This window comes from Elaeis guineensis, chromosome 2 (assembly GCF_000442705.2).
Source record: "Elaeis guineensis isolate ETL-2024a chromosome 2, EG11, whole genome shotgun sequence".
NCBI lineage: Eukaryota > Viridiplantae > Streptophyta > Magnoliopsida > Arecales > Arecaceae > Elaeis > Elaeis guineensis.
In genome coordinates this window covers 9368915-9395034 of record NC_025994.2, presented here as the reverse complement: position 1 = coordinate 9395034, position 26120 = coordinate 9368915, and the positions used below count along the sequence as shown (strand labels likewise).

Sequence of the window (26120 nt, the reverse complement as noted above, 5' to 3'; positions counted from 1 at the left end):
GGCTGGCACACTCTGTGAGTCGACCCCTGAGCATGAGTCGACCCTATGAGTCGACCTCTGCTGCTGTATAGGCCAAAATTACAGAACAGTTATTTTCTGTTCTGTGCCATAGAAGTCGATCCCATGAGTCGACTCATGAGCATGAGTCGACCCTATGAGTCGACCTCTGTGATGGAAAAATTCTACAACGGTTAGTTTTCAGCTCATTTTGGCTATATTTAATATCCATTTAATGTGCTCCAATGGTTCTATTTCAGCCCAGATTACTCTCCACCATTATTTGAAGTTATAAAAGGTACTTAAAGGAGTGAATCAACAAGGTTTTGAAAAGGTTCTTCAAGCATTCATTTCAACCCTAAGCAAGAGCCCTCTTAAAAGTTCAAGAAGCTTTTATTTCAAGTTCACCAACCCCTCAAGAGCTCATTCAAGTCTTCAACTACCTTGGGAGAAATCAGAAGAGCTTTGTTCTTATTGTGTAAAGTATATTTAAAGCTTTATTTGCTCATTAAAGGAGCTACATCTGTATTTCTATGTGATTAACTGCTATACTCTATTTTGAGTTGATATTTTATTTTGGAAGGATTTTAAAACGTGGAAAGGTTGATTCGAACCTTGAATCGGATTGTATTGGATTAGTTTGTACCCAAAAATTAAGTGTTCTAGCTTGGAATAGCTAGAGTTGGAGGTGCCGATGTTGTATTCGGGTTGAATACGGTTTAGTGGATTTGAATTCTCAAGTAGGAGCTTGGGGAGTGGACATAGGTGCAAGATTGACATCGAACCACTATAAATCTTCTTCTTTATGTTGTGCTTACTTGCTCTCCTTTTAAATTTTTTTATCTTCTTGTATTCTTGCATCCAGCTTCTACACCTTGCATAAATTTCACTCTCCACATTTATCCTGCTTATTATTATAAAATCCTCATAGTTGTAAATTAACTTTAAATTTTTAGAAACCCAATTCAACCCCCCCCTCTTGGGTTGCATAGCTGGGCAATAGTGGGCGTGGGATAAGAGAGAGTGGGTGTGGGGGGTTAAGGTGGCGCAAGGTGGAATCCTAGTCTTACTAGGATTCAATCTATGACTTGTTCAAATTTGGTTTCTCAAACCAAATCAAACCAAAATCAAATCAACCTAATTAAAAGAGATCTTAACCCAATTAAGAGCTTAATTTAATCAGATTAAATTAGATTTAAATTTAATTTAATTTTTTAATTAAATTAGAAATTAGGTTGACCCAAGTCTTATTTGAACTAGGACTAGTTTTTTCTTGCACTTGGCTTATCCAATAAACTAACTGGACTTGATCCAATCAAGTCCAAACCAAATCTAATTAAATTATATTTAATTAGACTTAATCTCAGTCCTTTGGCTTAATCAAATTAAGCCAATTAGTAATCGAATTGCTAATCGATCCTCCTGCAATACTTGCACTAGGTTAAATGTCAATCGTATTGATCATTTAACCCTAGAACGATTCTTAATCGTTGATCAACCATCCAATCGGATCATGAACTCTAATATGTATGACCTTATAGATCCGAATCTAAGCCAATAGCATAGGAATAAATTTTTATACCAATCGAAGTGACCATCTAGCAATGGCACCCGACAGTCGGATAGGTCGAATGTGTAGAACAACATCCTTAGAACCCATGTGGATATAGTTTCCATATAATTCATTCTCTTGACCAAAATGCTCATAGGACACCTCAGAGTTCAACTTTCAATTCTGATCAGATTGTCCACATTGTATTTCAAAATATCAAATCTATCTGATGGATTATCCTGGCCAAGGTTTTGCTAAAATAAAATACAGTGACTTATTTTTCTCCAACTCTTGGAGTGGTCAATCCCATCTTGATCGTACTCTTACTTCGTAAGTACTTGACTGTGCCCAGAAGTCTTTCATCAATGAATTAAAAATTTAGTTAGTCCAGTACCAAAGCACATTGAGTTGCTTGCAAGTCACTAAAGCGATCTCAGGTCTAAGGGACACTTATACCTATATCCCATCAGAGACATTCTCGATAGTAGAATGCTCTAGAGTTGGTCACGTTCAATGATGATGTACCCTTACATCTCACCTGTATGCCATACCAGTATCTCCATACTCCTTGGTTAAGAAGAGAACCAACCCATATGGCCTACAGCGACCTATGCTCGATAGAAGCTGTCATCCTTATTAACAGCCCATCATTTGATCGTGAACAGTTTTAAGAACTAATCGATAAATTCTCTCTTTATCGAACCTAAATAGTCCTAAGGACTTCATCATAACAACGGAGTTCATTAGAAGATGAAAACTTATGATGAAAATATCAAAAATATATTTTATTTATTAACAAATCAATTACGATACAAGGTTGCTCAACCGTCAACAGATTGACGATTGACTTTTGGAATATATTTTCTAACATGTAGTCGCTATACCTCAACAATGGGCACATCTGGTTAAGAGTCAGCTTGTAAATTCTGGATAGGTTGTAGATTTTGAACTTCTTCAAGTTCAACTGACCTCCCACTGTCCCCTTCTTAGATGAACTCTTTCACCAAGAAAATGATATGTCTACCAACAAACACCTTTTGTTGAATAGGATGGTAGAAGTAGTATCCTATACTCTCTTTGAGATAATCCATAAACTTATATTATTCTGATCTAACACTGAGCTTATGTCCATCAATATTTTTCACATAAGCAGGGCAACCCCAAATCTTAAGGTGTTTAAGACTGAACTTCTTCTCTTTCTATATCTCATATGGAGTGCTAGAAACAGACTTTGATGGTATTTTGTTCGAAATATATGCTGCGACTTTGAGAGCAAATCTCCAAAAGGAGATCGAAAGATCTGTAAAATACATCATGGACTACACCATATCTAATAAGATGCGATTTCTTATTTTCGCAATATCATTTAATTGTGGAGTATAAGGAGGTGTCCACTGAGAGAGAAAATTATTTTATTTTAAATGATCGAAGAACTCACTAGTCAAGTATTCTTCTTCTTGATCAGATCGAAGAGCTTTAATACTTTTATCAGTTTATTTCTCAATCATTCTTTAATACTCTTTAAACTTGTCAAAAGCTTCAGATTTATATTTTATTAAATACACATATCCAAACCTAGACTTATCATCAAAAAATGTGATGAAGTAGGAGTATCCACCTCTGGCTTGAGTTGACATTGGACCACAAATATCAATATGTACAAGGTCCAAAGTATCACTCATCCTTTCTGCATATCTAGTAAATGGAGTCTTGATTATTTTACCCATGCGATAAAATTCACAAGTTCCATATGATTTAAAATCATAAGGATCAAAAAATTTATCTTTATATAACTTATTAATTTTTAACTCATTTATATGACTAAGTCGGCAGTACCAGAGGTATGTGACATTCACATCCTCTCTCTTTTTTTGATATTATCAATATGAAGTACATTATCACTAAGTGATAGGAATAGAAGATCATTATCAATAAAAATATTTTCATAAAATTTATTAAAAAAATAGATAGAACTACCATTGTTCTTAATTTTTATTTCAAAATCTTGTTCTAATAACAAGAATACAAAAATAATATTTTTAATAATTTTAAAATATAATAACAGATCTTCAGTTTCAAAACTCTATCTGAAGGCAACTTCAAAATCTTGGTTCCCACGACTTTAGCTTGAATAATCTCTCCACTAGCATCAGACAGCTCGAAGTTATCTTTACTCAGACTCTTTATTTTCTTTAAATTCTGTAATGATTTGCAAATATGTGAGCCATAGACAGTATCCAATATCCAAGAATCTAAAATTGAAGTACTTAATGATAAGTTTGTTTGTATCATATACAAACTTTTAGCAATATTTGCTTTTTTATGTTTCACAGTTGCAAGGTATTCTTTGTAATTCCTCTTCTAGTGCCCATCCTTGCCACATTGATAGCAAGTACCTTTGGCGGAGACCTTCTTCGCCTTCTTCTTGGAGATGCTAGTCTTAGGATTTAACTTTTTCTTGAAACCCTTCTTGTCTTTCTTCTTGTTGATCTTATCTACAAGAAGAACTAGAGCCTTTTTACCTTTGAAATGGCTCTCTGCTGTTTTGAGTATATTCAATAGTTCAGACAGGCTAATGTTCAGTTTGTTCATGTGGTAGTTAATGATAAACAGAGAGAAAGAATCAGAGAGTGACTACAGGATCAAATTCTAACTAAGTTCACTATCCATAGCAAAATTTAGTTATCCCAGACGAGTGAATAAATCAATCATCTTAAGGATATGAGTTTGCACAGACATGCTTTCAGTCATTCGGATATAGAATAACTACTTAGATATCTCATATCTAGTAGTTCGATTTTGTTCTCCATATAACTCTTTTAGATTAAGGAGTATAGAAGGAACATTCATGTCCTCATACTGCCTTTGAAGCTCATTGTTCATCAAGATAAGCATTATACACTTGACAGTCACACTGTCATCCTTCCACTTCTAATATGTGGCCCTTTCCTCTTCAGATGCATCTTTTTCAATCGTATCGAGTGCAAGAGAATCCAGTATATAGGAGATTTTCTCCTATGTGAGAACTATTCTCAGATTTCTTAATCAGTCCACATAATTTAGTCTGATCAATTTATTAGCATCTAGTATATCTCGAAGTGATAGTGAGGATGCCATTTATGCAGTTAATTTATAATAATAAGAACATAATATAAGCAGATAACTCATGATAACATGCACAACTAGATTAGGACTTTTGTCTAATTATGTCTTTCATTATTTTATTAAATTTTATAGCCTTCAAGTATGAAAAATGAGAAATATCATTATGTTTCTAAGTGGTATTGAGATCTCTATCCCTCACAAACACCTTGTAGATAGCACAACAAGCATTTATGAGTTCAATAGTAGATAACTCTTTGCCAATTGTACTTCATACAATTTTCAATATTTTTCTCTCTTATCTCTAGATCACTCATAGTCTTGTGGATAGCACAACAAACTATAGTATTCTAGTTAAGTTAACCCTTCAATCCCATATGGTTACACTTAAAAAATACCGTCCTTGTGAATAGCACAATAAGGCAATACTATTCAAATATGCCATAAGCATTAATATGTACTTAGTCAATATCATATCAATTTTTATAGTAAGCCTTGTGGATAGCACAACAAGCTCACTAAGATCTTGACATACTCTGTTGATCAAGCATGAAGGAAGGCCTTTGTAGTGTCTATATTACTAATCAATCTAAGTTTGAAACTCAATAAGACTAAATTGGCTAGCTCAGTAGGTGGGAGGCTCTCCGTAGTTTTTCTTACACACCAACAAAATTGGCCAGACCAGCATACGGACCTAATTAGAAAGTCATCTTTAGCACTTACCTAAACACTAATTGATCAAATAAATTTGATATTTGATTTGTAAGTGAATCCTAACATTACAATTTAATATACTTTTTTATAGAGGGTCTTGAACTAGTCTTAGTACATCCTAACTACTACATAAAATGTAACATACAAATTATGCAATTCAACATGCTTTTCAAGTTATAATATCATTCATATTATCATGTCAAAAATAATTACAATAATCATATAAGGGTGTGTAACTAACTGAACATATAACAAATTTAGTCAATATGAAAACAAACCCCAATCAAATTAGGCATGCAATACACCCTTAATCAAAAATGATTTAAACACCAAACAACCATGAATCATTAAATTTCATATTATCACAAATTTAAAATTTAATAACTAAAATTTAAATCTATGGTTCAAATAAAGTCAAAAATAATTTTTGATTTTAAAATCGATGCTAGAAATCGATACAATATTTGAAAAAATATGAATTAGAATAATTCTATATTATAACTTTTGTACTTATTTGATTGAATCTAACAAGGGTGGCTCTGATACCACTATTGGATTCTGATCATACAGTAGAATATAAATTTTAAAAATTTTTAAACATGCAAATCAAAAGCTTTAACAATTAAAACTGTCAAACTAAAATCCAAACCTTAGAATCACCTTGTAGATATCGAAAAAAATAAAATTCAAGCATGCAAAGAGATAAAAACTTATACTTTCTCAGATGAGCAATATGGTAAGAAGGTGATCTCTATGATACTCTAAAATAGAAGTCCTCCAATGATGATCCACACGGAAGATGGTCAAGGTCCTTTCCAACCGATGCACCGCCGCAGCCTTTTCTTCACAAGAATACTATAATCTTCAAACTCGAAGAACGATCGTACCAATGCTCTATTATCTTCAATTTCACCATTAGGATTATGCCAAGAGTATTCTCTCAAAAAATCTCACAACCAAATATTTAATTTTATACTCCAATATATGAAAAAATCAAATCTTAGGACAAGCACACAACACTTGCTATTTTTCTCACCTCCCTACTTTCTATTTTTCTACTCAATTTTTTCTTATCTTTTCTTCAAATTTTTTTTTCAATTTTTTTTACTCTTGTCACATGCCAAGGCCTCTGATTTTTCACCAAAATTCAACCCTTATCCCATAAGAGGTGCCCCATATAAATAATGAATGAAGAAGTGTCAAGAGACCCAAGGGGCGCCAACTCTTGATGCTCCAATTCCCTCACATGGAGAAATAAATTCTTTGATGAATTAAATGGTACAGAAGAGACTTCATATAGAATGACTCTTCCTTTTCTGTGCCTCATAATTCTCTCATTTATTTTAGGCTTGTGACAATTAAGGAATCGATGGAAATTTAAGAAGTCGTTAAGAGTCTTAAAGAAGAAAGACTCTTCCTCTTCTCAATGCTAAAAAGAGGGTGGTGGAATTTAATTTATGATGTGAAATTAGAGTGGTATGGAGGTCTCCTTTCACACTTTGAATTCTTTCAAGTTGGGTAAGAGTCCAATTAAAATAGACCTAATCCAATCAAGTCAAAGGCAATAGATTCGGTTTAGCTCAAATACTTTGAACTTAACCTAATTAAGAATTTGGATTAATACAATATGCTAGCATATCAAATTAATCCCTAAAATTTATATTAAATCCTAATTAAATCAAATCAAAATTAAATTCTAAAGTATGTGATCCATTGAATTTCAAATCTAGCCAGCAGTGGACACAGACTCTTGATCTAATCCTAATCCTATCAAATTAGGTCAGCTCAAGAGTCCCAATTAACTAAAGCTCTTCTTAATTAATTTTTTAATTAAATTTTTTTAAATTTTGATGAGTCTACAAGTCAAGATTGAAGTCTAGCAATATATCATGACTATTCGAAAGAAATAAAATTTTGATAAAAATTATCAAAATATCCTTTAGTGGTAAGTTATTGTGTAATTTAATCTTTCAGTCAAACAACATCCCAGATGAGCTGTAGATATGGAATCATGTCAAATCTAATTATTTATCTAAATGTATCTTGATCAGAAGATGATGATTCAGTTGATGATATATTAAAAAAAAAAATTTAATTATCATCCTACTTTGGCAAAAGACTTTCAGAATCATCAACTTATGAGATTACATAATGTTCGTTCTCCTTATGAGTGACTGATCCCTTATTGATCACTCACAATCTTCATGCATACTTCACTACATCCAAAACATCCGATACAAGAATCAAAAAATTAAGTTAGAAAGTGAATCAAAATATAAATTTACGTACACAATGTACCATGATGATTTTAGGTCAAAGGATCACTTACACAACTCCTACTAGAGAACAATCAGCTGACATATAAATAAGACTCCATCAGATATTCTCTTATAAGCCTATTCAGTAAACTCATTCTCTAATGAGCATCCATATCTTTGTATTAGTGTCACCACAAAAGAGGTTGTGAGATTAACCATCCTCATCACTTAGCATACATAGGATGTGCCAGTCTTACCGGTATCATTGATCTCCGACTCAATGAATCAATGATTGAAAATATTTTAAGTCATGGCTATCAAAGATTTAGGTCTCACTAGCATGATCTCATCACATCCCTAAAATTATTGTCCAGACCTATGAGATTCATTATAATCTTAAAAATAATAATAAGATGCAGCATATAATGAATCAAAAAGCTTATTTTATTAATTAACATATTAAATATATGAATTTGAAAGATAAATTATAGAAAAATATCCCATCGCATCCCATATGCGATTAACTTGTAGGGCATTATTCTTTCAAACACCAGTTCTCGAGCTCAGCCGTTAGATGAAATCAAATGCTATAGATGTAGTGGATCCATTATCAGAATAATTATACATGTCTCGGGGGAGTTTCTCTACATGTGGTCAATTAGGACATAAGGTAATTGTTTGTCATCATAGGTAGGAGCTATAAAAGCATCAAGCCTTTCAGTTAACTCTAGGAGACTTAGCAAACCAAGTACCCCAAAATGCATGGTAAAAACCTAGGACCCATAGGCGAGTTCATGCACTTAACTAATACAATGTTGTGGCTTCTGATTCCATGGGGGGACGTACTAAACTAACTCCTTATGATTTTTCTTAGTATACATGCTACTGATTGTTATTATGAGATGGATATATGTTTAGCTTAAGGTATGAGATCTTAAGTAAGGTAATTAGCATTATCATAAATTCTATTGAATGTATGCACTTCATTTCATGTGTCAATATTATAGGGTATGTTTTTTGAGAAAACTTAAATTGCTGGTTATTTCGTGTGAATGTGACCTACAAGGAGTACCTAATAATAGATCATGGTGAAGGGAGATCAAGCTTTAAGAAAACCAAACTTTTCTTATGTAGATAGATTTATAGAACAATCATATTAAAGAGGATATTATGTGAAAGCTCAAAGTGAAGTAGATGATATGTAGTTCTATTTTTTTTTTTATTTTCAAAACTTTAGGTATGATAATTTTGAGAATGAAATTATTATAAAGGGGAGAGAATATAAGGATCCGGTCCCTTGTCTTTTTCTCATATGAATCTTAAAGTAGATGAAAAAATTTGAACCACACGTGCTGAGCACGTGAGGCAGAAGAAGACTCCCAATGAAGTCTGTCTCCTCTTCGAATTCAATTGAAAAAGGGAGTCTAAGATGGATCAAATTCTGACAACGATCCTAGAACTCTCATCTATAATCCCTCCTGCCCTCTTCCTCTATGCATCACCCAAATCTTCAATCAATCATCGGAAAAATTGTGGGGTTTATTGGGTTCTTTCTGTCGAGCATTTCTGATGAGCCACCATTGATTGATCATCAGACTTGAGGTATTGAGCTCCTATTCTCCTTCCTCTTTTCTTTTCTAAACCCCATGAAGCACTTGACAGCCGGATTTGGCCACTGGCCGCCAAATTTTATAGGAGACTGGCCTCCCCTTTTTTTCTTCTTCTTTTTCTTTCACTAGAGTGACTGCTGTCAATTTATGTCACCTTGCTTTAGTTGCCGAGGATCGGAGCCATCAAGGATTACAGCCCTAGAAGATGGTCGGCCTAAGTTCTTTCTTTTCCCTTGTTTTCAATGGCAAAGAAAGAAGAAAGCGAGAAAAATAGAGAGAGGGGAAAAAGAAAAAGGAAAAAATATATAATATAATTTTTTTTCTTTTCTCTCTCCTCTCTCTCTAGTTTCTTTCTTTCTTTCTCTAGAGATCTTATGGGTCAGTGGAGGGTCTCGATACTTCGGTAATCCAAATCAACTGGTAACCCTAGAAAGGGTCAAGAACCTAGAATATTTGGATATTTTTCTATAACTTTTCCATCCTTAATCATATATAATTTTTATATTTAACCATATTTATATCGAAAAGTAATTGTCAGCAAGAAGGTATCGAGTAGAATACTTTGATCTCGAGTTCATAGATCAAGCGGTTGATCGATAGCCATATTTGAGTTTGAGACGGATAGAGGTAAGGGTCACTTTACATGATCACCTATATATATAATTTTTTTCGTATTATGCATGAAGATTTCATGCTTCACATCGATTGTATGATTCCTTATTATATTTTTATCACATGTTGACTATTTTGGTTGCTGAGAATGAAAATGGAATGTTTAAAACTAAGCAAGAAACATAATATGAAATCATTGAATGGTGTTTTGATTGTATGAGAGGATTTGGACTAACCATGATGTGGATTGTCGGTCATGGGCCAAATCATGAAATCTTGGATTGCCGGTCATGGGCCGAATCATGATATCCTAATTTGCCACCATGGGCCGAAGTGAGAATATTCTGGTTTGCTATCGCAAGCCAAAGCATGGATATCTTAATTTACTACCACAGGCCAAAATATGGATATTATAGTTTGCCACCACAGACCGAAGCATAATTTATGGTTTGCTAGTCACAGGCCGAAATATGATCATGATTAGTTCAAAACTAGAAGATAACTATTGATTTGGATCATGTTAATAAAACATGAATTGTAAGTCATATGAACCCACTGATGATAATTATAATTGATTTGCGATAATACATGATTTGTGATATATGTTTCTATAACTGTTGAGTTTTATTGGATGCTTGACATAAAATTCTGTGACTTATGATTTCTCTTTGATACTACTCATTTATTATTTTTGAATAATATTATTATATTGATATATGTATAATAAAATTCTGGGCTATAAAGCTCGAACCCTCAATTCTGTCTTTTCTTTCGGAGTCGCAGGATGCATAGCATCGGTCGAGTTGGGTGTGAAGTTCAAGTACTAAAGTTATTAGTTCATTAGTTAGTTCAATTTTTGATACTAATGGATATTTGAATAATTATAATTGAACAAGTTTATTTGACTATGATTAATCTATTTTAGTTGGCATATTTAGTCATATATTATTTGAATTAAATTCTGATTTTATTGGATATTTTATAAGCCTTATATGATCTCTAGGACGATATTCTAGGGTTCATGTGGCCATGTATGTGACCGAACCAGATGGTGGGTTTGGGGTGTGACATACCCTACTTGGCCACATTAAGTGGCTCCATCATACATATTTGCAATGCCATCCTCACACTATTTAATTGAAAAAATGGAGTTGAATGTATGAATTCATCTGATCATATCCTGATTGAACAAATGACTATTCCATGCTAAACCTTAATTATGAACCTAATTTATTATTTTATTCCTGCTCTTGAGCTATAGCATTAATTATATCAAGACACTTGATTCTGTCAAATAATACATGGCACAAGTATAGCAATATTTGTAGTATAGAAGGTTCCCTTCATCATATATTTGTAGGTTTGAGTTTCCACATCCTACAACAGAGACATAAATCGTGGCAGAATACCTAGATACCAGCTTCTATATAAACTAATCATCTGATTACTCAGCCATGGGGATGAACCATGCAAACCTCAAAATCGAACATCTTCCAAGGGGAGTGATGAAACAAGGTTATTGCCCAGTTCATGATCCATGTAACAATGTGGATATCATATATTACATTTTCAAGCAATAAGGCCCAGTTCATAGAACTAAAAATAAAGAATTGTAATTAATTGTCTTGTTTGATAGATACATGTGTTAGATGTGGCTAAATGAATCTCCAATCTTGAACAACTAATTAGACATATTTTTGTAATCCTAGAGAGATGTAATGCACCTAAACCACATAGCAGCATTGAATGGAAAATCATACTTTATCTACAATATAATGAAGTTTGGATGGGCAAAGTTTTTTCAAACTATCTTTTTGATGAAAAGTTTTTTCAAACTTGATAATTAATTAGCACAACTTTGAGAGCATTAGTGGATATGTAGACTCAATCTATGTGCTCTTCTGCAAGCTGGCTATATATGCAACATATAATTTGTATTTAAAGTTTCCAAAGAGATAATATTGTAGAACCAGGTTAGTAGAGGTGGTTGGGTCTCACACTCTGAATCTGTCACCTGGTTTGGTTACATGACACGGCCGCACAAACCCTAGAGCAATACCCCAGAGATCATACAAGCCCTATAGATTATATAAAATCTCCAATAAAATCAAAATATATTTAAAATAATAAATGATCAAATATATCAACTAAATAGATCCATCATAGTCAAATTAAACTTTTTTGATTATAATTATTCAAATATCCATCGGTATCAAAAATTGAAGTAACTAATGAACTAATAATTCTAGTATTCGAACTTCTCACCCAAACTGACTAAAGTTACACATCCTGCGACTATAAAAGAAAAGAAAGAATTGAAAGTGTGAGCATTATAGTTCAGTAAGAATTCTATCATACATACACCAATACAATAATACAATTCAAAAATAATAAATCAGTGGTATCAAAGAGAAATCATAAGCTACAAAATCCCATGTCAAGCATCCAATATAACTCAACAGTTATATAAGCATAAATCACAAATCATGTATTATCATAAATCCATGATAAATATCATATGTATATTCATATGATTTATCATTTATATTTCATTAACATATTCCAAATCAATAGTTATCTTTTGGTTTTCAACTAATCACACTTCGGCGTGTGAGTGGCAAACCATAACCCATGCTTTGGCCCATGATGGCAAACCAAAATATCTGCACTTTGACTCATGGTAGCAAACCAGAATTTTTGTGCTTTGGCCCGTAGTGGCAAATGAGGATGTCATATTTCGACCTATGACTAGCAATCCAAGGTGTTGCTATTCAGCTTGTGACCTGCAATTCACATCATGGTTAGTCCAAATCCTCTTACACAATCAATACACCATTCAACAATTTGTATTACATATCTTAGTTGATTTCAAAAAATATCATATATCATATTTTCATTAACCAAAATAGTCAATATATGATACATATATAATAAAGAATCATATATCCAAATAGAGCCAAAATCATCATACATGGTACAAAAATATACATACAAGTGATCATGTAAAGAGATTCATATCTCTATCGATCTCAGACTTAAGTACAACTATTGATCGATTACTTGATCTACAAACTTGAGATCGAGGTGTTTCGCTTGATGTCTTCTTGTTGATAATTGCTTTTCCACATAATCAAGATTAATCATAAATCATGAACGGTGAAAATTATGAAAAATGCATAAATATTATAGGTCCAAGACCCCTCCTAGGTTAACCAATTGATTCAGGTTTATCTAAATACCTGGACCCCCCACTGATCCCTAAAATCTCTAGAGAGAGAAAGAAAGAGACTAAAGAAATAAAGAGTACTTAGAGAGAGAAAGAGAGGAAAGAGAAAAGAGAAAAAATTCTCCTTTTTTCTTTCCTTTTCTTTTTTTATTCTTTTTTTTTTTCCTCCTCTCTCTCTTTTTCCCATTTTCTTCTTTTTTTTTTCTTGTGGGAAGATGGGAATGGGGGAAGCTTTAAAGCTGGCCACCTCTAATGGCGGTGACCCCCAACGAGTGGCAACACCCGGTAGCCTTGGCCTTCAGCAACAAGAGCATGGATGGTGATAGCAACTGCTCCAACAAAAGAAAAGAACAAAATAAAAATAGGGAGACTCGGTCCCATATCAAATCCGACGATCAGTAGCTAAATCTGGCCATCAAGGGTTTTATGGTGTTCAAAAAAGCAAAGAGAAAGGAGAATAGAAGACTGTTACTTGTTACCTCAACTCTAGTGATCAATTGATGGTGGCTCACTAAAAATAGTCGACAAAAAAAATCCAATAATCCCCATGATCTCATCAATGATTGATTTGGGAATTGAGCAATGTGCATAGAAAGAGAGGGCTGTGATTTATAGATGAGAATCCTAAGATTTTCGCTAGAGTTCGATTGGCCCTAGAATCCCTTTTTTGATCGAATTCAGAAGAGGAGACAAACTCCATCAGGAGTCCTCCTCTTCTACCTCACTTGCTCAATGTGTGAGGTTCACAATATATTTTTTTCTTTTTTCTACTTTAAGATTTGTGTAGAAAAGATTAAAGGGTCCGGATCCTTATATTTTTCCTTAAAATAATTTTATCCTCAAAATTAGCATACTATAAACTAAAATCTTAAGGATACAAAATTCTTATCTTATCCTTGATCTCCTAAATATTTTTTCTCATTAAAAAAATAAAATAAAATTCAAGTGCTCAAAATTATCGTACCAAAAGTTTTGAAAACAAAATTCAAAATTACAAATCATCTACTTCACCTTTGAGCTTTCACATAATATCATCTTTAACATGATTGTTCTATATATCTATCTACATAAGAAGAGTTTGGTTTTTCTAAAACTGGATCTTCCTTCACCAAAATATGTAATTAGGTACTCCTTGTAGGTCAAATTCACACAAAATAACCAGCAATTTAAGTTTCGTCAAAGAACATACCCTTTGATATTGACACATGAAATGAAATGCATGCATTCAATAAAATTTATGGTAATGCTAATTACCTTACTCAAGATCTCACATATATCCATCTCATAATAATAATCATTAGCATGTATATTCAAAGAAAATCATAAGGAATCATTTTACTACCTACCCCCACTGAATCAGAAGCCACAACATCTGGTCGAGTGAGCGTGTAAACCCACCCCTGAGTCCTGGGTTTGTACTGTGCATCTTAGGGTACTTGGTTTGCAAAGTCTACTTGAGTGAATTGAAAGGCTTGATTCTCTTATGACTCCTTCCTACGAGGACAAAAAATTATCTCATATCCCGATTGACCATATGTACAACAAGCTCCCAAGACCATGTATAATTATTCTAATAATGGAGTCCACCACACCTATAACATTTGATTTTACCTAAAGGTTGAGCTCTAAAATTTATACTAGTTGTAGATCTCTTTACCCCAAATTTAGCATCATTGTCCTACTGACTCTGAGAATAATTTGACCAAGCCATTTTCTTCAAATTATTTTCCTTTCTAGCTTGAGCATCATTAAGTCCTCGCTCTATCACTAGGGCTTTATTGACAATCTCTTTATAAGTGGGTAGCCTAAATACAGTAATCAGTTATTGAATCATACCTCTAAATTCATTTTCAAATTTTCTAGCTTGGGCGCCCTCCCTAGCTATCAATGCTAATACATATATTGATATTTCTTCAAATTTTGTAGCATATTGGGCAACCATCATATTACCATGTTCCAATCGATCAAACTGTCAAAATTTTTAGAATTGAATACTCTGAGGAAAGTATCTTTTGTAAAAGATCCTTTTAAATCCTTCTCATATAAAGGGTGCATTATTTGTCCTTAACTTTTCGAGCTCCATATCCCATCAATCCACTACCCCACCTTTTAGCATAAAAGTGACAAAATTGATCTTTTTCTCAATATGGCATCTTAGGGCCTAAAACACTTTTTTGATCGCTTTTATCCAACTTTCAACCTCCATGGGGTCAGAGGTTCCCAGGAATGTCGGTGGAGCATAACTTTTGAAATCTATCAAAGTGATAGGACGTTCTGTTGGATCTTGGCTTTCTACTGCTGTTGAAGAATTTTGTGTTGAGGTTGCCGCTACTATAATAGTTGCTCCATGAGTTGCTATTGTTACTGCATGAGTCATTGTTGTTGTTATTGCTACACCTCCACCATCTTCATTATATCAGTTCTAGTAGTAGCTTGTTGTTGTACTTATAGTTACATAAGCTATGAGGTGCTAAATTGTTCACCCAGTTAAACTTTAGGTTCACCTAGAGTTCCCATTTCTAGAGTTCCTATCTTTGGAGTATTATCAATGAGATTGCTTGGTTGTCCTTGCTAATGCATATCGCTGACTGGTGAGGGTGGGGTGTCTTCTTGCTGATTCGAACGCCTCCAAGCACTAGAGCTATTAGCAAATCTAATAGGACTCCTAGCACACCCATGTCCATTCCGTTGCACCATATAATCCTACATAAATGATTGTTAGTATTCACAAACATCTTAACCTATACAACTCATACGTATCACAAATACAGCTCGTGGTATTTTATCCATACTCAAAAATCTACCTGCATTCACTTTCTTTAGACTTATGCCCTAGGGTCCTAAAACCTAGGCTCTAATCCCACTTCTATCATGCCCTGAATCCATTACTTGGTTCGATCACATGATATGGCCATATAGACCCTAGAGTAATACTTTAGAGATCATGCAAGATCTATATATTATTATAAAACCTCTAATAAAATCAAAATTTATTTAAATAATAAATAATCAAATATGTTAAATAAATAGATCCATCATAGTTAAATAAACTTATTTCAGTATAATTATTCAAATATCTATCGATATCAAAAATTAAACTAACAAATAAATTAATAATTCTGGTAATCAAACTTCACATCCAAATTGACCAAAGCTATGCATCCCGTGATTCTGAAAGAAAAAAGAGTAGGAGTGTGAGCTTTACAGTCCAATAAGAATGACGTCACATATACACCAAGATAATAATACAATTCAAAAATAATAAATGAGTGGTATCAAAAAAATAAATCATAAGCCACAACATTTTGTATCAAGCATCCAAATAACTCAACAGTTATATAACTATAAATCACGAATCATGTATTATAATAAATCCATCATAAATATCATATATATGTTCATATGACTTATCATTTATATTTGATTAACATGTTCCAAATCTATTGTTATCTTTTGATTTTAGACTAATCATAGTCTAATCATAGTCATGGTTTGGCCCATGACTGTGACTGACAACCATAAACTAGACTTTGACCTATGGTGGCAATCTATAATAATCATGCTTCGACACATGGTGGCAATCAAAATATCCATACTTCAGCTTGCAATGGCCAACCAGGATGTCATGATTCGACCCATGACCGGCAATTCAAGATGTCACAATTCGGCCCATAATTGGCAATCCAAATCATGGTTAGTCCAAATCCTCTTATATAATCAATACACAATTCAATTATTTGTATTACATATCTTGCTCAAATTCAAAAAAAAAATTAAATATCATATTTCTGTCAACCAAGATAGTCAACATGTGATACATATATAATGAAGAGTAATGTATCCAAATAGAACCAAACTTATCATGCGTGATATAAAAATATACATGCAAGTGATTATGTAAAGAGATTCTTATATCTATCGGTCTTAGACTTAAATATAGCTATCGATCAATCTCTCAATCTATGAACTCAAGATTAAGATATTCCGCTCGACACCCTCTTGTTGATTTATAAATGCCAAAAATTATGGAAAATACCTAAATATGATAAGTTCAAGATCCATCTTAGGTTAACCAATTGATCTGGATTTACCTAAATACCTAGACCCTCCACTGATTCATAAAATCTCTAGAGAGAGAAAAAAAGAGATTAGAGAGAGTAAGAGATGAGACAGAAAAGAGAAGAAATTCTCTCTTTTTTTTCTTTTTTTTTTTATTCTTTTCTTTTTCTCCTCTCTCTCTTTTTCTCAGTTTCTTCTTTTCTTTTTTTTGGTGGGAAGACAGGAATTGGGGAAGCTTTAAAGCGGGCCACCTGCCATGGCGGCAACCCCTAGCAACCTTGACCTTCGGTAACCAAAGCATGGCCGACGACAGTGGCTGCTTTGATGGAAGGAAAGAAAAGAAAAAAAAATGAGGGAGGCTTGGTGCCGTATAAAATTTGGTAGCCAGCAGCTAAAACTAGCCGTCAAGGACTTCATGGTATTCGGAAAAGCAAAGAGTAAGGAGAATAGAATATTTTTACCTCAACTATGGTGATCAATTGATGGTGGCTCATTGGAAATACTCGATGGAAGGAATCCAATAATCCCCATGATCTCACCGATGATTGACCATGGATTTGAGCAATGCATAGAGAGAGAGGGCTAGGGATTTATAGATGAGAACCCTAAGATCTTCGCTAAAGTTTGATTAGCCCTAGGATCTCTTTCCTGATCGAATTCGGAAGAGGAGACGGACTCCATCGGAAGTCCTCTTCCACCTCACGTGCTCAGCGCATAAGGTTCAAAATATATTTTTTTTTTCCTGCTTTAAGATGGGGAGAAAATTAAAAGGTTTGGGTCCTTACATCGGGTGAGAAGAAAAGGATGATGGCTAGCTAGTAATGCCTTTTAGAGACATGACTTTATGACCCGTCTAGAGGCATCAGACGGTGACCCAACCCTACCTTTCATCAATAATCTGGTGACTTTATGAGCCAGTCCACTCCATTTGGAATCCTAATTTTGCCTCTTTACCTTTTGTCACCTTACTAAATTTTTCCCGGGTTTGAAAGGTCTGCCTAATCAATATATTACCTGAAAATAAAAATTTTATATTACCCTATGTCATTGAGGTGCAACCAGCCCTACATACAAGGGACACTTCTTGTGCTCGGCAAAAGCTTCTTTTTAGCGTCTAGTAAGTTGGAGATGGATGCGCCATGGGAAAGTTGCAACCTTTGAAAGTTATGCTTCATGATGGTTTTGTGGATGGGATCTTGCTTCTAACTCTTGTTCGGAACCATCTAAGTGGCCAAATTGATCTAATTTCTTTCTGGATCGATAGGACTTAGGCCCCAATCATTCTAGAAGGAGAGTGGTTGGACAAAATAGACACATACACATACGCAAACATATATAGTTTAAAATATACAAATAGGTGCACGTGGCTATGATTTTAAATTTTGGATAATTTAAGAAAAGTCATAGCCTACGAAGCCCTGAAAATAATTAATTCGTAATCATTTTTCTCATAGGTTATACGTCACATTTTTCTCTTGGTCACAAAGCGTGCAGAAGTAGAGCCAGACACATTAAGACGTCGTTTCTAGAAGTTTTTGGAATCGTAGATTAGGATTTCTTTGACTTATTGACAGGTTAGTGTACGTGGGCATAATCCTATGTATTGCTTCGATTACTTTCCTTGTTTTCAATGTCCACCAATATTAAAATTTCTTAAGCATGCATGTTTTCAACCATTAGGTTTGTTTGATTACCTGTGAGTTTCTTAAAACAGATAACCATAAAACACGATATTTGCGGAATACATTTCACAAAAATAAGGGTTATTAAAAGAATTTTTTATACTTTTAACAAACTACATGATTAGGGTTAATTTTAATTAAAAACTAAGCCTTTTACAGTTTCATTATTCAATAATTTGATAAATAATTTAAGGATAAACCACTTGAAGATATAGGATTAAATTTCACAGGTAATTGCCGAGAAAATTGCTAATTAAACTATGAATATCAATTCAATGGGTAGATCCACTCTGTCAACCCGAGTAGGATTCTATGTGAAATAATTACTGAAAAATTGACATTTATAATTCATTTAATTACCCACGTCTCATTACAGCAGAGAATTGACCATTGGCCGAGCTTTGGCATAGAAAATCTTAAATTTTAAATCATCCCAATCTGAAGCTCAACTAAAAATAAACATAGTTTAGGTCAGAGACCCAGCCCCATAATCAGCTCTATCACAGAATGGTTCTAGTCATGCAGAGTGAAAGAAAATGTATATATTGTATGTACTGGGGCCTATGCAACAAGATGGCGATATGCAACTCTGCAATACCTCTACGAATCGTCCGCCAACACATGCCAGTACATGAAGCAGGTGATGTTCGCTGGGTTGGCTACCTCTTTCATATCTAGTCAGCAATCCACCTCTTTCAGTAACAAAATACTTTCCCGTAAATATCTTTGAATTAGCTATGATTATGGATGTAATGGTTTCATGTTTGAGGGCAATGTTTCAGATTTTTACTGATATGCTTGTCTAATCAACGACATGGCAGACTTTTTTAATAAATTTTGTGACTAATCTGAAAGATGATCCCACCACATAAAAAGGCACGCGTGGACTCCAAAATGTGACTATAAGTCAAAAATTCAGGCAAAATCATACATTCTTTTCAGAAGGAGATAAATCACAACATATAAAGCCCTTTTAAACATGCGTGTATATATATATTGAGTTTGAATTCTCCCCACAATTATTTGAAAGGTTACATCACCATTAACACATTAAAATAAGAAAATCCATTGATTAATTGTAATGTATATGTTACTTTACTGGATATATGATGTGCTTGTTGACATGCCTGGATATGAGAGAGAGTACTCTTATATGTTCAAGCAACTGCCACTGTGCCTTAAGCTTGAAGATGCATTTCGATTCCATGTTAGATAGACTCAGGATTCTCTATGGTGCATGGTTACACTGTCCAGTGCTATGTACTACCTGATAACCATCATCAAGAGATGGATAGCTATCAAGAGCGATGCACCATATATAGCAAGTAAAGTTATGATGTTTGATAGCTGTCCATCTCTCGATGTGGCCATTTTTTATGTATAGAATTTTGTAATACAAACTATGAGCCACAGAAGATTCATGCTCTGTGTAGATGTGTATATGAGTATTCATAACTACAACAAACCATCAATTGGATTTTATCCTCTCCATGTGTTTCCATGCCATTCTTTCACTTAATCATCAACAACACCATTAACATCTCATCTAATCAACCATTCATTCCAAACAGTATCAGTCTGAAAGTCCTCTATCCTCTTGATCTCAACATCCATTTTCTTTCTGATTGATCAAGTGCACAGTTGTAACTTGACCGAACTTTATCACGCGAAACCATTCCTTCTACGTCCGTAGTTTATTCACCGCAACCACATCCCCTCAGGCCAGACCCAAACCCACGTTATCCACCAACGTTTTTACTCTCACGTATAACTATGTACACTAACTTCCTTCTTCCCTGCATGTACGATCATAAGGATGCAACTAATTGCACCCTCTTACATTAATTTGCTAACCAAATGAAGATGCCCACTAGCTTAGTAGTAATCATCAGGTGTTAGATACCAATAATCTGGCTTTGATTTTTTTTTCTTTTTTCCTCTAAAAAAAGGTGAAAAAATCACAATCAAGATTTGAGTCCCGAGACTTCTCCCAAGAGGATAGGGATACCAACTAGTTGAGTTGAGACTGGTCAGCTATCTACATTACATTCGATGCAAGCCATACACATACCCTCCTAAATATTGTACTCTGTGTGACGAACGCATAGCTATTGTGATTGTGTGCAAATTGCATGTATGAATACCTGTCGTCATGACTAGCATGGCCTACCATTTAGATTCACTACGTGTATTTGCATGTGTTAACACCCTCATATCTCCATCATGCAACACCATTCAAGCAACATTTTGCTCAATAGTTATTATCATCATGCTGGCTCAATTATATAACATATACATTTATATATTTATACATGCATCATACATATGTACATATGCATATACATGCATACGTGCATATACATACACGCACACAGATATATACACACACATGACAAACCAATGAAATGATAAACTATAAAAGAAATTAAACAATGATAGTAGATGACTTATCCAAATAAAACGTTATGGGTACGAACGTAAATGTTATATGCAAAAATTAGAACTCCGATGTCCTGATAAATAACTCCATTATAAAGACAGAATGTTGGAGAATATCTACATCTAAAGCTAATATATTCCTGTCATATATATATATATATATATATATGAATGTGAAAACTACGGAGTTTGTATTCTATGCCTGCGTCCATGCGAAAGAACGGATCAATGGATCACCGCATTCATATAAAAGCAAGAAAGTGCAATTATTCCGTTCACTTTACATCTCTTTGCTACATATAATTTGAGAGAGCAGTATCCCTGGCAAGATCACAATCTCTAACAGAAGCTGAAATATATTGGCCAACTAATAATAAAAGTTAAAATAATCAAACATATCATTATAGACTATTGATGAAATCCTCAGCCGATCTCTATCTCCGAAAGAATTGCTCGCCGTCACATTTAATAAATCCATCAACATCGTTCTTGAGAGCCAGAGTGTCAAGAATCTAAAAAAGTAGGAAACGTGCCTCACAAACTTTAAGCTAAAGATTGTCACAAGATCTCATACGATCCTATCGTACCATACACCGTACCCAACCCCATTTCTTTAATTTCTAGCCCAAAAAAATATTCATCAGAACAAAAGCCATCGGAACAACCACACAATCGGCGTTTCTTTAGTCTTTACACGCCCATTCCCAAAGAAGAAATACAAAATACCAAACAGAAATTATGGCGAGTGCCTCCTAAAGGGGCAGCAACGTCAGATGCAAGTCTTTATACAATTATATATATGTAGCTCAATATATACCGAACATCACCATACTCAATGTAACTGTTGGGAGAGCAGCAAAAATTAGTGGTGATGGATGAGTAGGGGATGGCTTTGCTCTTCGAAGACAAAGGAGCTCCTGGATTACTACGAACATAAACGAGGCAACCATCGATCCTCGTCCTAATAACTACTTATGTTCGGCTGCTCTTTCTTAACACGAACTAGCTCAAAGCTGAGTGCAGCTTCCTTACGAGGTCCCCCACTGCCATGGAGAACTCCTCCTCAACCTGCACCAACAGAAGAAGCACTGGTATGAGCTTACACCATAAAACCATCTCATCCAATCTTCAATGCAGCCAGCTTTTGGGGTTCATTCTATTCTTTCTGTTTAGGGAACTAAGAACTTGCCTTTGCAGTCAGTGTTATATGGATGGAGGAGCTGGGGAAGGGCATGACACTAGCATTAGTGACGGTGAGATGGACCTTCTCAATCTCGGAGACCAGCCTCCCCAATACTCCTTTGTGGTTATCGCAGTGGATCCTTACGAGGACTGTCTTCTCGGAAAGCATCGCTTCAATCTCAGGAAGAGGCTTTTCCGCCGAGCACCCATTGGAGGATGAACCATCAGCATCAGCAGAGAGCTTAGACTTCTTGACAAGGACCACGGACTCCACAGTCCTCTTTGCATTCTGGTCTTCGAGGTTCTTCACCCTCGCTTCGAGTTCTTTAACGTACTTGACTGCATCTCCAAGAACAGAAGCCTTGTCCTTCTGAAAGGTGGGTAAACAAGGCTAACACGTGCCAACCGAAAAGATCAAATATATTCTAAGCAAGAACAGGAATCATTTTTCAGTTTTTTAAAGGTCCAATGTTATTGGCATCTTTTTTTCTTTTTTCTTTTTTTTTTTTTTTTTTTTGTACAAATGACATTGTCGTAGTCCAGCTGGTAAGTTACTGTGTTATTTCTTGTGAAGAGTTTTATATGGATTACCCTTTTCCCGGGGAGAACTGTTTATTTTATAGATAACTTGGATAGAGAGAGCACTATATGTGATGGACTTGAAAAGAATTCTATAGGTGCAATAGAAGATTTTCTATATGCAATAAAAGAAAGAAAAGTTTGCTTGACTCTATGAAACAATTTCATGTGAATTATAGATGCTTGCAATTTGTTGTTGCAATGACTGAGGGATCACTAAAGGAATTCAACAGATTCTTGGGGCTTTTTTTTTTTTTTTTGGTACAATACTTCATGTGGGGCTTTGACAGCAGAAGAAATGCCTAGAAGGAAAGGTGTCCCAAGAGAGATTAGGAGATCATGCTCCTCCACATGGGACAATTAAGTGCCTTCTTTCAATACATTATTTTGTCAACTCTCCAGTATAATCTTCGAATGTTTCCCACTTCCTTTTCTTTTTTTTACGGACAAGTATTTCCAAATGTTTCTTATTCATGCTAACACTATGAAAACAGGTTTCAGACGCCCATCAAAAATTATGTTAAAAACATCAAAATTATGCTTACAAGGCATTTGTTAACATTATAACTGAATGCATTTGCAATGGAAGTAGCTAATGCAAAATGATATATAGAATGAGAAATTTAATTTAGTCCAGTTACCTTCTTAAGACCAGGAATTACTGCAGAAAGTGCTATAAATCTCTGGCTGAGTTTCTCCCTCCGCTTTCTCTCTGCGATTATGTGTTCATGAGCTTGAGATAGTATTGATCCCATCTGTGTCATCTTTGATCCCCGTTGAGCAAGTGTTTCATAATTTTGTGCTGAACCATTAGAGACTAAAGCTCTCATCTCTTCTTGTGATACTGCAGCTCTTCCAAATACATCATTAGGTGAATTTGGATTGCGGAACGAAAGGGAGTCAGCCGATGATGCATCGGGGATCAAAGTTGGATTCTGCTCGGTGGTACGCGAGTTCCAGCTATTTATCTTTTTCATCTTTTCCGGTCTTTCACTAAAGCTTATGTGAGAGGGAGTCTCCACCGGATGGAAGGAAGGGTAAGAAGTATGGCTCTCTGAGGAGAGGGGTTGCTGAAAACCTCCCACAAGTGCTGGAGCTACGCGTTGTGGAGTAAATTGATTGAATGAGCTCATGTCACATTCGTAAATGAGGTTAGACTCATCCATGTCCTACAGATTACACCCATAGAGCTTTCAAATTAAGATCATGTTCTCAAAAGAAAACGTTACATAAATATCAGACTAAACATTTTGTAGTTTCAGTTTGATGTTAATGGGGCTTGTAAGTTCTGAAGATAATTTATTTACAGAAATTTCCATTTCATTCAATCTCACCTCGCTAGAAAGGCATCGAGATCCTGAAACAAAACCCATTTTAAGCTTACAAAAGAAATAAGTAGATGATGTAAATACTCAACGCAAGATCAGTACTGTTTCAAGTCCAAATTCTTCGAGCTAATCAAATCTTTGAAGACTGAGGAGGAAGGGAAAATGGCATCTATTTCAATGGATTATTTCGTTAGGAATCTGTTTCTGAGTAGAAGGAATTTGTTTGTCAAGAAGATGTCAAGTAGATCCAAACAGAAATAGTTTACTGGGAGCACCAAACCCTTTCTCAGAAAACAAAGAAGAAGAAGAAGAAGAAGAAGACATCAAACAAGTTTCTGATCTAAACCGATAAAGACTCGTTTGTTAATCAAAAAAATTGACTCATTTGTTACAATAGAAGAACACCTACATACGTGCAAAATTATGTTAGAAGAAGCAATCTCTTGCTTGGAAAAAGAATTCAACACTTGTTATGGACAAGAACAAGGATGAAGCAGAAATAACCCACATCATAATAAAGAGCTATATAAACCTATACTTTTTATCAAAACTCCTGATGAAATTGTTTAAGATCCACCGAACTCAAGCCTATAAAAATCCATGATCTTTCAAAAACAAGGAGAAATCAAACACCATCGTTAGTAGTCTTCAGCTTCTTTCAGGGAAAAAAAAAACAACAACTCTATACTAACCAAAATCTCAAAGCTATTTGGAAAGTAGGGGCTAGACATAACCACTCATCCAGCTAGCGGACGGCAGAACACCTCCTCCTGATGAAGAACTACGACTCGGTCGACTCTTATATCGCCTTAAAGTTCCGGAGAACCGTTGGCTCGTGTGAACGTTTCTTCTCCCTTTTCCTGTTGTGGTCTCTCTCCCTCTCCTGTCTCTCACACACAATCGAACTTTTGTTGTTAAAATCCTTATTCTTGGACCAAATACCAAAACTACAGTTCTTTTCTTACGTATGGCCAACCAGCTTGCTTTTTATAATTTTATTTTCGATAAAGGGTCTACCTTTCCTGCGAAAGAATGATTCATCTTTTTTTGGCAACGTTCACCATTGGATCATTCAGTGTCCACTTCGAGATCCATACAGATGGATGGAAGAGGGGGGTTGGAGTGCCCAACAATCTGTGCAATGCATGATCCAATGGTTGGTATTACGAAAGAAGACCAATCATTCTTTCATGTGAAATATACAATCCGAACCATAAAAGCGGAATGAGTGCAACCTGCCATCCACTACCCCATTACAATTGTTATCAATACTTTTTTTTTTTGCCTGAATGATGGAATTCTCCGGAAGGCACACCTTTTCTCATCCTCCTTGACATCCATTCGCCATCGGTGCCCAATGAGGAAGGGCTCCACCAGAATAAAACGACAACGATGTTCTCTTTGGCTGGAAGCCCAGACGCATGAGGCAGGCGGTAGAGATTTCGTTAACTTTAGACTCGGTTTCAGCCGAACAGGAAGAGAGCTCCCAAACCAGTGGCAAGAACTAGCTCACCCCGATGCTTTCCTTCCTAGAATGTTAATCACGTTCATTATTTACATAAATTATGGGCTAAATATTGACTTCTAAATCTACGCTCTAATAATAAAATAATAATAAAAAAATGATGTGTGGAACATAAATTCAACTTTGAGGAATTATAATGGAAATTGCTCCTTGGACTTAATGGCCACGAGATATAGTGCCAAAGTATATTAGTTGGTCCTTGATAGGCCTGCTTCACCGTACTTTGACGGATAGAAATACATCAGAAGTTTCAGG

General features: G+C 34.8%; 1 protein-coding gene across 1 annotated transcript; it reads right to left on the bottom strand.

Annotated features, from left to right (window-relative positions):
- Positions 1–21887: 21887 nt before the first annotated feature.
- On the bottom strand, positions 21888–25219 carry LOC105061471 (transcription factor bHLH18-like). Its single transcript, XM_010945528.4, has 4 exons — positions 25033–25219; positions 23654–24181; positions 22441–22803; positions 21888–22319 (listed from the first exon to the last, which is right to left on the bottom strand). Exons 1-4 carry the CDS (start codon positions 25069–25071, stop codon positions 22254–22256), a joined length of 996 nt encoding a protein of 331 aa, XP_010943830.2. The 5' UTR covers positions 25072–25219; the 3' UTR covers positions 21888–22253.
- Between the last annotated feature and the right edge of the window lie 901 nt (positions 25220–26120).